The sequence below is a fragment of the Hyaena hyaena genome, unplaced genomic scaffold (genome assembly GCF_003009895.1).
Source record: "Hyaena hyaena isolate Hyena2069 unplaced genomic scaffold, ASM300989v1 scaffold_264, whole genome shotgun sequence".
Classification (NCBI taxonomy): Eukaryota; Metazoa; Chordata; class Mammalia; order Carnivora; family Hyaenidae; genus Hyaena; species Hyaena hyaena.
The window spans coordinates 1,283,109-1,295,980 of NW_024080894.1; the positions used below are offsets into that span (position 1 = coordinate 1,283,109).

Below are 12,872 nucleotides of genomic sequence, written 5' to 3' on the forward strand. Positions count from 1 at the left end.
GGTATAATTAAAGCCAAGTCTTGAAATGCATTAGTTGTCTATTATGTCAGATATTTGATGCTTTTTCCCTCTACAGATGTGATTTTCAAATTGTGCTTATCGTAATGTCATCAAAGACAAAAACTGACATGACTCAGATGCAAAATGGGCTTTGCAGTGCCCAGCAAGGGCAATATTCAGAAAATGAAATCACTTACAGAATTATTTTATTTACTGATAAAGAAACTGAGTCCCAAAGATACTGTGTGACTTGCCCAAGATCACAAGCTGGGAAGTTTATTCTTCCTGGACAGGGGGGATTTGATGCTCAGTGTCATACTGGAGTGCCTATTACTACCTTCATTATTTCTCTGAAGTATGGGATGTTTGCTGGATAAACATTCATTTTGTCTTTATTTTGATGGGGTGAAAAACTACACGAAGTGATAGAATATAATTTCTGTACTTAGCTCTTAATATATATATTTAAGTGGTTTTAGGATGCAGGGCTTTGCCATAGCACCTGTTTTAAGGCTCAGATACAGAGACAAGGCTTGAATCTCACCATTTTCTCATCAGAATAACTGGAATGTGCCCAGATAGTTGGCTACTTCTGACCCTGCATTCTTTGAGCTTCTCAGGCCTTCTTTTATGTGTATCGTATTATCTTGTCTATCCACAAAGATTTTGAAAAATGAGCAGAGTACAAGTAGCCCCTGAAGTAAAGGAGTCATTCAAGGAACAAAGAAGTAGAAGGAGGGCTCCAATTAAAATGATGAAAAGCTTTAATTTTTATTTAGGTATACTTGTACGGACACGTGTATATACAAATACAGATTGTATGGATTGGTTTGTGTGTGGGTTTTTTTTTTTTTTTTTTACATTTTCTTTTACGTTTATATAATGTCAGCATTTCAAAACAGCACTCGATGAGTAAGTGCAAAGGAACTGCAAAGCAGGGCAGTACAAGCACAGGACCACACGGAGCTGGACTTCACACCCAGACGCACACACAATGAGTGGCTTCAATGGGGTGTCAAGAGTAAGCATGGAAAGCGGGTTTTGACTCATGGGTAACCTCCAACATGCCAGCATCTATTAAACTGTACAGACAATGGGAGCAAGCCCATTGTAGGGAGATTTGTCTCACATCCGAGCAGCTCTTGGGCAAATGCATGGGAAAAACTCAGTGATGCCAAACCAGAGACAGACCTGCCCATTCACGGTTCTGAGGGAAAATAAAACGTGGGCGGAAGGCAAGAGACAAAAAAAAACAAAAACAAAAACAAAAAACAAGAAACAAAAGGGGTGGTCGTGGTAAGCAAACGGGGGTGTTGGTGGAGGTGGTTTTCAAAAGAAAAGAACGACTGACCCCAGCTCTGAGAGCAAGGAATGGAGGGCAATTTAAACTGTTGTATTAATTTTGGAGAAACTAATAAAAATGGCTGCTGCCGCTGCTAAGGCACCAGAGAAAAACAAAGTCCCTGAAAATCCACAGGTACTGTGTGACTCTTCCTTTCACAATGACATAGGGAAACAGCTCCCATTTAACTTTCCTAAATGGACTGGCTTGAAACCTTTCCCACGCTTGGGCCGCATGTGATACTGGCACCTCTTCCTGGGGAGAAACGAAAGTCTATGAAAACCACCACAAACAGAAAACCGAACCGAAATCCAGAACTGTTTCTAAATTCCTAAACCTTTTTAAGCCAACATGCTGGGCGAGGAAGAACACCACAGGGCTCCAACATCAGACCTTGAAAACAGTGAGGATAAAATATTGATCAAAAACGTCCTGTTGTTCCAGGTCCTGAGATGATGGAGTCATACGACTGGGCGGGGGATGACCACACGCGAGTCCTGTATGGAGCAGTGTCTCAGCCATTTGTGACTCTTCTTAGCCACGTATACATTGGATGTTTCAAAGCCTCAATGCATGTTTTGTATCCTGAAAGACTATTGTTCTCACTTACAAAAGACATAAGAATCAAATTAATACTTTATTATCAAACACTATATACAACAGAGGTCGCTAAGAATACAGAATTTAAAGAACGTAGTTTTTTTTCTTTTTTTTTTAATGTTTTACTTTTCCTCTGCCACCCAAGAAAGTACAGTACAAAACAATAGTCTAAACTAACACGAACTGTTACCTGGTCTATTAAAGGATACACGGTATCCACTAAACAGACAGATCCTTATTTCCCTGCTTCATGTTGCAAAGCCCTTGGCAACCAGGGGCAAAGGTCGCTGGGGTTTGACTAACTGGGGCTGAGAGGCGGCTAGGGCTGCCCTTCAGACTTTTGAGTTGTTTTTTGAATTAAAAGCTGCTACGAAATTGCATCGACATCCTCCTGAGCCCCCAGAGGGTTGTAACACCACCATAAAAGGCCACCAGCCCTTTCTGGACAAGATGAAAACTGTCCGATACCAATTCATTTTCTTGGAAACCCCGTGGCAAGCGTTACCTACAATTACATCACTTAAAGGTAGAGAAGCACACTGTCTACTGGTGTGGATAGTCTTGCTTTTTTTTTTTTTTTTTTCTTTTTAAATGTAATTTGTAGTGGCATGATGAAGTAAAGGGGTCTAATTTCACTGTGAAAAATGAAAGACAATGGCAGAGAGGGCCATGAGTAATTATTTTATCATTTGTTAGAGACAAATGCTAGCAAAACCACAGAAGTCACCATTTCTAAAATGAAATTAGCACTGCTAATGTAGTTATGACTAACTGGAATCATTATAGGATCATTTGATTTCCTTGTGGTTATAGAACATGCAGTATTATTTTGGTTCTGACTATTGATCCATTTTAGAAGGTATCCGCCCCCCCACCCCCACTCAAATCCCACTGGACCAACAAAGCCTGTAACTATTCATAAAAAGAAGTATTACTGGGTATTACTGAGAGTGTTGAGCATATAAAGAGTTAAAGGAGGGAAAAAAAAGAATCCAATGCTGTGAACTTTTGTTTCAGTGAAATGGTGGCTGCCTTCTGTGACAAGACTCTGCCACTCCAGAGAAGTTCCTGATGTCTGGGGGAACAGCATTGATGTTGTCTGTGAGGCCAGCAACCCCACTCCCATGGTTCCAAGTGTGAACAGACCTGGCAGTAACATCCATTCCAAATGGATCAGGTAAGCCCAGATTACATTTCAACATGTGTACAACTCTCTCGGGTGCAAGTGCCTTTACAGCTGCCTTTCATTCATTCACATCTTTTTCTAATTCAGAACTACTCACAGTTCGTAGCAAATTCCCATTCATAAAGTCTGTCCATGCTGTGACCCCTCTCTTTTTTTCATCTAGACATTATAAAAGACAAATACATACTTTTAAAAAGCCTTATTTTGCTGGGCTGCTTCCAACTTTTCACATATTACGTAATCATGGCATCCAGTTTTTTTTATTTTGAAAGGCATGGTTTCTCTTGACATGTTGTGCAATAGTAAAAAGGCTAGATTTCTTTTCACTGGTCAGGCACCTTCCCGTCTAGGCTTTGGAGCTCAAAGTTTGTGACAGCCTCACCAGTAGTAACCCCCAAGCTTGTATTTCCTGGTAATCAACTGGAAATGTCCCTTGTTGGCCATGCTAAGATTCCTCAAACAGGGTCATCTTGCGTTTATTCTCCTTCTGCCCCACCCCCACAATGAAACAAGATAGCCCCCTATATTTCTAAATGTATCAAGGGATACCACTTTTTTCTCACAAGTTTAAATAGGACAAGCATATATACTCACTCTCAGCATAAAGTATATCTAAATAATGTATTTTCTATTCTAGTGGATTTTTAAAAAAATATTTTGTTAAAGTCTTTGGGACTCCATCTTGTTTATCTCCCACAGATAAACACGTGTTCCCCCTACGCTTCAGGCTGTGTCAGAAAGGGAAAGAATATAAAATCAACACTTGAAATTTTTTTATTCCAAACTTTGGAATTTTTATTCCAAATTTCCCTTTAGCCCTCCCAAGTAGTGCTGACTGACTCTCCTGGTGACAGGGGTGTGTTTCTGAGCCCCTGCAGGTGTGGAGTGTGGAGCAAAACGTGGGTCCTAGGGTGGGAGTCGGGGAAAGGCCACAGCACACTGGCGCTCCAGCAAAGCCAAATCACATCTCCTCTGGCCACTGACCTCCTTTCCTTGGTATATTGTCCCCCAGAGAAGTAGCCAAAGCTATTCCATTATACACTCATCAACCCTGGCTTGTCAGCCTTGGGGAAGGTCACTTTATTCATAAAAATGCCTCTTTGAGTTTCTTAAAAAAAGAAAAAAAATTGTAGCACCATGGTGATCTGTAGTCAAAGGAAAAAAAAATCTGGTGTGCATTGCCCAGTCACCAAAAAAAGTAGAGGCACTCACACATACACACCCCCACCAAACCTAGTTTTTCTGTTCTCACACTTGTTCTGTGCTAGCATTCCCGCACCTGACCTGCTTTCTAGAAAAAAAAGGCTTCTTTCATGGAGCGCAAGCTTTGCCATCAAGAATGCTTTAAGACAGTCATCTTAAAACACAACAAAAAACCCCGTGTGTCAACCTTTTAGAAGCCTGTTCCTTTATATACTCCTAGAGGAAAGGGTGTAACATTATATCTATTCTTAATACCCCCCCTCTGGACTCGACATGGTGACACGATGCCCTCCACGATCAGCTTACAGTTGTGAATGAGAAGGCATAAATATCGTATGGGAGAGCATAACCCCCCTGGGCCTTGCCCTCCCTCGCTACATCTGCCACTATTCTTCCTCATCCGTACACCGCTGACACAGGACGCTAACGGAGGTGGGCTCTGAGAGGAGAACGCACAGGCGCTGACGACCACGGGTGTCACTGTGACAATTTGGCATTTTCATCTGGAGTCCATTTAATTTGGAAGAGGTGAGAGAAGGGCAAGGGCAAGGGCTGGGGGTGGGGTGGGGCAGGGGAGCAGCCACTACTTTAGCCCCTCCTGGCCCCAAGTTGTTGCTTAGAATTCAGGCTGAAAGAAAGAAAGAAGAAAATCTGACGTCTGCCAAAAACCACTAACAAGTCCCTTCTTAGGATGAGCAGTTAGGTGGATCTCTGGTGTTCCAAGACCCTGATGTTTTCTGTGACAGGTGACGGGAGGAGACTGTGCTATAACGTCAAAAGCATCGCCAGGAGGAACAGTAGGATTGCCAAAAGGCGGCTGGGTATCCTTGGTGTCTGTGCCGCGTTCTCACCGCGGGATGGCTCGGCTGACTCATGTACGGTGTCATCTGTTCAAATAGAAAGCACACATTCCAATGAGATTTCACATCCTTAATAACTCTCTTGCAGCAGCCTGCTGTTAACAGACCTCGCCACCCTCTGCAAAGTAGGGTAATGAACCTTGTGCCACCATTGACTTTCATGTCTGCATAATCACTCATTATTTACAGCAAACAAAGGAGAAGCAGAGAAAATTGGACTTTTTCAGCAATATTACTACTTTCCTCAAAAACTGAGGGGGGAATAATTGTACACAGACTGTGACTTCTGGCATGTGATCTCTTTTGGTTGGCTAGCTAACACACCTTGCACAAAGCTGAGATATCTGAATGTACCTTACAACCCAAGATGCCACGGAGAAGCAAGTACCATGTTTGGCAGGGGAGGCTGCATTTATTTGGCGTGTTGGTGGTTGACCAGAATGGGCTGCCCATTGCCCGTTTTCTAGCTGGTTCATAGGATTAGTGTTGAATGCCTGGCTGTTGGGTTACCTCTGTGAATTTTCAGATTAGAAAAATTAAATGCCCAAACCGTATTTACATAACTACACATAATGCCCACTATACCTCAATAAATGGTGCCCACTCGTTTGCCTACAACTGGAAATCAATTATGGTGCTATTTCCATTACAAACCCTGTTTCTCCAGGATTAAATTACTTGAACTTGACTGTTTTTATTTTTATCAGGCTGAAGCTTGGCACATAAATTATCAGCGTGGATGCAAATTTTCCTCTAAATAAAATGGATTAAGTGAGGTAAGCTTCTTTTATTTAGCTATCAAGTGTTCTACGAGGCTGCCTCTGACTTTGGATAGCCTTCCTGATCTGCATGATTAACAGGCCTAACTTTGAAACAGGAACTTTGCAGCAATTAGTACCCAAAGATAGATTGGAGGCTTGCCTAGGAGCCGTGCTTTGCTCCAGTTTTGTCTGTCTTCCTCCTGGCCTAACTTGTGCTTTTAGACTACGTGTTCTCTGAACTACACGTTCTGGGGGCCAAGGGTGGGGTTCAGTGGTAGATTTTATTTCAGTATCAGGGGGCCTTCCTGTAAGAGCACAGAGCCTATCATCTTGTATTCACTCAATGGTCAATCAGAGAGTGGAAACAAGTGAGACTCGAGTGATTTGGGTCACTTTTGTAGACCTCAAAGGATAATCTCTAAATATCCCTGCAGCACCCACCTAGAACCCCTTAATGGACCATTAATTCAAACTCCTTTAGATCTTCATACCACATGTCACAAGAAGGATGTTTTCTTTTTCACTAGGTATCCTCACCATCACACTCCCTATTCTTTGTCCTGAAGTGACCACTTTTCAGGCTCACGGGCTGGCCCTGCTTCAGACACGCTCAGGTAGGCCGTTTCCGTTCATCACATTCATTCCCACTATGAACTAGGCAATATATCCTGGCTGCATCCAGGCTCTGCCCTGCAGTGCTCTTAGCACTTGAGCCCATCCTCACGTAGAAGCTCCTGCATCTCTGTCAGGTCTGCTCCCCTGTCCTGGACCTTAGCAAACCTGCATGAACTGGCTCTTCACTTAAAAGATCAGAAAAGGTTAGGAAGCAAGAATGGGAAGTTAAATGGATACAGAGGAAAAAAATTATAAAGCCCCACGTGGTGCAGCCAACGACTTGCAGACTCTTCTCCTCTGTTCTTCATCAGCCTTGCAAATGTCTTAAATCTGTAGTGAACAGGAATTAGACATAAATGCCCCGAATAGTCCTGAAATTAAAATCCAGATCACTTCAAGAGCATCAATGTGTTGTCACATCAGAACAATAGAGCACTTCAGGTTTCATTTGTAACAACCAGAAACCCTGAGGTTTCCAGATTTCACTTTGAAATACCATTTATTTATACACCTGAAATTACATCAGATACTGGGTTCTTCTCCATCTTATTTTTACTACCATAGTCCCCACCCCTCTTCCTTGTGAACTGTGGCTGTATACTGACGAAAGGTACTTAAGTCACACACAGGTACTGAGTGTGCACTGGAAGGAGAGCTGCCCTCCCTGGCCCTCTGCGATGCTCGGCAAGGTCTAGCCAGGGCTCCAGGCAGCACAAGCCAGGGTGAATGACCTTGAAGGGGCACTGAGAGGAGGAAAGCTTCTGTTTTACCTACAAGTGAAACATGAGGTTACCTGTACATTTCAGTCTTATAATTGTGGGTCAAGCTTTGGAAGTAACTCTTTTCTAAACAACTAACCAGTTAAGTACCACTTTGCCCTCAGAGGGGAAAATCTCTGCCTTTAGGGCATCGTGGTTCTTCTCTTCTCTCTGTAACAGGCTGGTTCTGGCTCAGGATTCTACAAAGCATCCTTGGATTATAGCGGGGCCTCACTGTTGGAAGATTCCATGGCCCCTGAGAAGCAAAAGGAGCAACTGGCTGTCACTTGGGTAAGTCTGAGCAATTCCAAAATTCTAAGGAGGAATTCCCAAGCAAAATCTACCCCACTGGAAATCACATCTAAACACCAGAGAATTTCTAACACTCCTAATGGTGACTGTAGCTTAAAAGCAGAAAATATTCCTCCTCTGAAACCGAATCAAGCCTTGCCGCCTGCCTGCGAGGATTCTACAATATGTGGGTTTCAATGTTAATTGAGAAAACAGTAGCAATATTTTGGGAGCATATTATGTGGCATATGTCTGCCCTGAGATCATCTTGTATCCCTGATGATAGGAAACTGGCAGGCAGAGTGTGCAAGCAAACAAAACAGACAAATACATTCCAAAGACAGGTGAATTAGTACACATTACGGAGAACATGCAGTGGGATCCTTCCAGGCTTTCTGCATTCATAAAGTCTAGGTCTGTACTCAGACATTCAGCACAGTGGTGCAAAGCCACAAGTCTACTGAAGTTGATGAGGAATAAGATGAACTACTCAAATTTACTACTGCATTCATATAGCCAGGGACAGTAGCCGAACCTTGTCTTAACTTTTTAGTGAAGATGCTCACCAGAAAGCCCTTAAATAGGCATGACTGACTCAACGAGCTTTTCTCTCACGGATACCTATGCATGTGCACCCACATTTCCACTCTCCAACGCGTGCACGCACACGCACACCACATTCTGTCAAACTTCTGCAAACTTCCATCAGTTCTATGTGCATAGATTCAGGGGCCATCATGGATGTTAAATGCTCAGTGAAAAAGAGCCTTTTCCCCAAAGACAGTGAAGTATGCTCACGTATGAATGCATCTTAATATCTTGCATTTTACCGTTAAATTCAAAGGTAATTTTCCTAATGTAGAATAGTCCTCAGCGTAGCTACTGGTTACCAGAGAAGAACACGCAATCTATTATTTCTAAACAGCCTCTTGCTTTCTTGATAGGCAATGAAATTTACCTGGAAAAAAGATTATTGGAAAGATATGCCTACATCTGCCACAATATGCATAAAAAATTCTAATCCCGGATAACTTATGCTTACAACTTATGCCTTACTGTGCTGCTCATTCCATACCTGGCTTACTGAGAAATGCAAAACATGTATGTTTATGAACATCTACATTTCTGCTGACTGTAAGCAAACCCTACTTTTATACTCACGTTGGAACAGGAGTTGAGAAATCTGAATATTAAATTTGGATCAGTTTTGAACTAGTGATGCAGCCTGGACAAGTCTCAGTTATCAAGGGAAGAGTACAGATTCTGTGGTCCTTAGGAGAGAGCCCTAACTCATAGATCCTGTGATGGACCAAGTCCTCAGGCTTGTGAGGAGTCTTGTACCATGAAAAGAACCAGTAATGCTTCCAGATTTCCAGGACACAATTACAACGTCTCCATGTAGACACTCATTCCTGGCAACTTTTTAAAGCAGCTAACTGATCCCTGGATTGCCAAGAAGGCCTCTCAGAGCTTTCTTGTTCACACCTCCCCTTTGTGCTGGGATAAGATACCTGCCTTAGAAAAACAAGAATGCTTGGGGCGGGGGGGGGGGGGGGGGGAGGAACACCTAACTCTTAATGTGAAAGCTATTCTGTGTCCTCAGGCACCACAATTACTCAGGGTAAGTTTCCCTAAGACTCACTGATTGCTCTAGTAACAGTATTCCAAAGATAAAGTGGACTATACACAGTGCTTTAATTTCTAGAACCATAGGAAAGAAGAAGTGCCACTACAAATAGACGGAAAAAAGGTCTCTGTTCACACAAGGTTGGGGGGAGCACTCATCTTTTGGTGAAGAAGAAATAATTTTAATTCCATTAAGCTTTGAGAGGGTTGTGGGAGCTGGGTAAGGAAACCAGTCAAGATCTCAAGCCAAATAGGGCAAAGAGAGGGAAACTACAGGAAGATAGACATTTGGGGGCATCAAGGTATAATCCTCACTGCACAGTGGATACAGGACTCCTATCCCTGAAAATCAGTCTAGTTACATTTCTAACCAAATGGATAGTGTCCAGCACCATTTTATACACTACAGTGTAAATACTTTTGAGTGCTTTTGTGGGTTTTATTTTTCTTCAAACACAGGCAAGTATGGGTGTGTGGAAATTAGCGGTAGAAAAAATGTATCCTTAATAGCTATTTTGCCTCCGCCATCAAGGCTCACATTGCTCGGGACCAATGACTGATAAATTTGTAGGAGCAGCAAGTATGTGAATTGGCGGTGTTGGGCATCATGATTATACTTCTCCAGACCAACTGCTATTGATAACAATAGCACAAATAATATTTGAAATGAAATGAAGGTCTTTAGATCAGTTCAATGATGCATGTGAATTACTAGAGAAAATGAAATATGTTGAATTAGCTGCGATTTTGTGTAATAGTCTTGATTATTTTATCCATAGATTTGGACATAATGGAAAAAAAGTTTATAAGCACACACAATAGAAATTTTTCTGTCTTAAAATGAAAACAGATCCATTAATATTCACAGCGATTCACAAGCATGCTCGGAGGATATGGTAAAAAGTAGTGAGATTTTAGCATTCTGATGGGGCTTCTATATTAGGAGCAGTACATCAAACCCATGTCCAAAAAAGAAAGGTCATATTTTATCTAACATGCATTACACGAAGATACTGGAGGAATGAAGTAGAATATACGTAATATTAGCATTGCTAGCAATGAGCAAAAGCAGAGCAACTATAACGTGCAAACATGCGGAGAAGAAGAAAGGAAAAAAAAAAGTACGGAAGCACCAGAGAGAGATGCACTTGTTAAAAGAGATTCTCTAAGCATACTAACCTGCTGGTTCTAATGAATTTTCTACTTTGTCGTTAACATCGAAAACACGATCATGAACACCTATAGTTTTCAAACAGCTTTCTATAACAAAAATAGAGATAACAGCCAAATATGTTAGTGAAGACACCCTTAAACTTCTATGTCTTTCTTTTCTTTCTATTTTTTCCTTTAATTTACGTAGAGATTGTTTTACAATCCACGGCATGTATCCAAATGCCAATATTGTTCCCATTTGCTGTGCACGTACAACAGCCTAAGAAACAACAAGTTAGCAACTGCTGTGTACTTAAAAATAAAAGCATCATGAAGAATGATGAGAAAAAATTCGATGAAAACTAAAACATGGATGTTGATATACAAAACAGATACCACACAGGATTTAACAGTAAAAAAAAAAAAAAAAGTTTTACCGCTGTGAACCAGACCACACAATAAAGCATGCGCAGTGAAGCCACCCTCTGAAGCTCATTCTAGTCCACTTACTTGTTGGTCTCACAAAGACTTTGAGCTTGAGACAGGACCTTCTTCCATTATCTGGGATTGCGGAGGCTGTGGATAAGACAAAACGAGAGAGAGAGAGAGGAGAGAACAAAAACGTATTATTCTTCATTTTCAAATGTACATGGTCTACAAGAAACGGTTTCCTGACCAACAGAAGCATCTTCCACTCTGATGGAGACTGCCAGAAAGAGCTACTTTCCTGTCCCTATCTTTTCTTTTCCGTACAGCAAGACGCCTGCAAGAATGTTGGTAATCTCCAGAAAAATACTTCGGATTTTTAGTTCAAAGGCTCTTCCGTTTAACTTGATCTGTTATCAATTTTCTCTAAAATAAGAAGATAGTGCTTGAGCCCTGCGGCCTTCATAGACCTACTCCGCATCTCCTGCAGGGAAAGGGGCCCAAGGTGCAAGTGCTGGCAAAAACCAGTAACAAATAGTTGCAAGGCCAACTTAAACATGACCTATTTTTGCTGGGGAAAGCAAAGCTTTGTCTGTCCTGAAAGCCTGTCTGTCAGTGCTTTGCAGGTAATTCAATTAGAGGTTTTACTCAGAACTTGGCTCTGCATTCTATATGACTAAACCGAGCCCAGCGACTTCCATCACGCTATTATAAGTACAATATGCTATTGAGAAAGCGCTATGGTGCAATGGTACATTTATTTTAAAAATTTTGCCACGGAGAAGGATGGAAGTAATAAAGTGGGCTTACCAAAACATGACAACATGTTTCAAGTTATAATTCATTTGAGGAAGAAACTTTCTTCTCCTCTTCAAGATAATGAGACTGCAAACTTTCTCTGCACTGGAAAGATTATCTCCCCTCAGTACACACAGCGTAACGTCAAAGGGATTTCGAAGGGCGGTAAGACCCTTAACAATCTCATATGTTCACTAGAATGCATTCTAGAAATGACAGAAATTACAGAAACGAGCGCTGCATACTTTCCTCCCTGTGTGTTTGCTTCAAGTGGTTTCTTCAGAAAAATGCAGATGACAGCAATTAAAACTCACATGGCTTACAGTTATTTGGTAACGCCCTTAGTGACAAAGTCAGGAACAGCGTTTCGTATGCTTTCTCTCTCCTTTATCTTTGATCTTTCAGGGTTCCTCATGGGAGCCCAGAAAATGAAAATGCTTAACGCATAGGCAAGGGATTCAAGATGCAAACTCCAAACTAATTTTACACCAGTCTCCTCCGGTAACTCCAGATCCCTGTGCTAGAGAGTTTAGAAATTCACCACCTAAAAGACATCAAGCTGTACAGGACCCCTAGTTTTGCTATTCAACACCTGTTGCAAACTCTTAATTCTAAGACTAAAGTATACAGAAAAGAGGTTTTTGTCCCTCCCCTCTCCCCTCTGACAAGCAGTTAAGAAGTGCTAACAGCTGGCTTTGCTGTAGGCTTTCATTAAATCAGAGTCGGAAAAACTCCCTCTACTGACATTTACAGTAACTAGTGTGTTATTTAGGGCACAATATTTGCACTCTGTGGTTTGATCCAGGAAATGGTGTCCTTCCTCTGGACCCCAACTGCAAATGTGCATGTCACAAATACAGTCTGCACAGGTGACTCCAATTCATTAGAAAAACCATGGGTTCTTGAGATGGTTTATGTCTTATTCATGAAAGGTGGTGTGAAAAGGTGACACGTGGATATTTACACTGCCATTTTATGGATTTTTGAGCTGAGATCAACTCACAGGGAACCTCCTGAACTTGATCTGCCACATGCAGGAACTGATTATACCAAAGATACTGCAAGACACCTTAGGCTCGCGGCAGGATCAAGTGTTTAATTACTTCAGTGGGGGTACTTTTTGGGCCTTGGTACAAATCTTTCAGATTTATATGCCAGAGAAATCCTGTAAATCCAGGATGGAAAATTCATTGTAGGGCACACTGGAATAACCAAACAGCAAGAGATGATAAGCTGTCTAGGAAAAACTGAAGC

General features: G+C 41.7%; 1 protein-coding gene across 1 annotated transcript in view; it reads right to left on the reverse strand.

Moving 5' to 3' along the window:
- Positions 1–746: 746 nt before the first annotated feature.
- Positions 747–12,872, reverse strand: part of EFNA5 (ephrin A5) — a 283,207-nt gene continuing 271,081 nt past the window's right edge. Inside the window, exons 4-6 of the mRNA XM_039245605.1 lie at positions 10,905–10,970; positions 10,422–10,502; positions 747–5,218 (exon numbers count right to left, since the gene is read on the reverse strand). Coding sequence (XP_039101536.1) covers positions 5,097–5,218; positions 10,422–10,502; positions 10,905–10,970 — 269 coding nt within the window. The 3' untranslated portion in view covers positions 747–5,096. The remainder of the gene's footprint in view (positions 5,219–10,421; positions 10,503–10,904; positions 10,971–12,872) is intronic.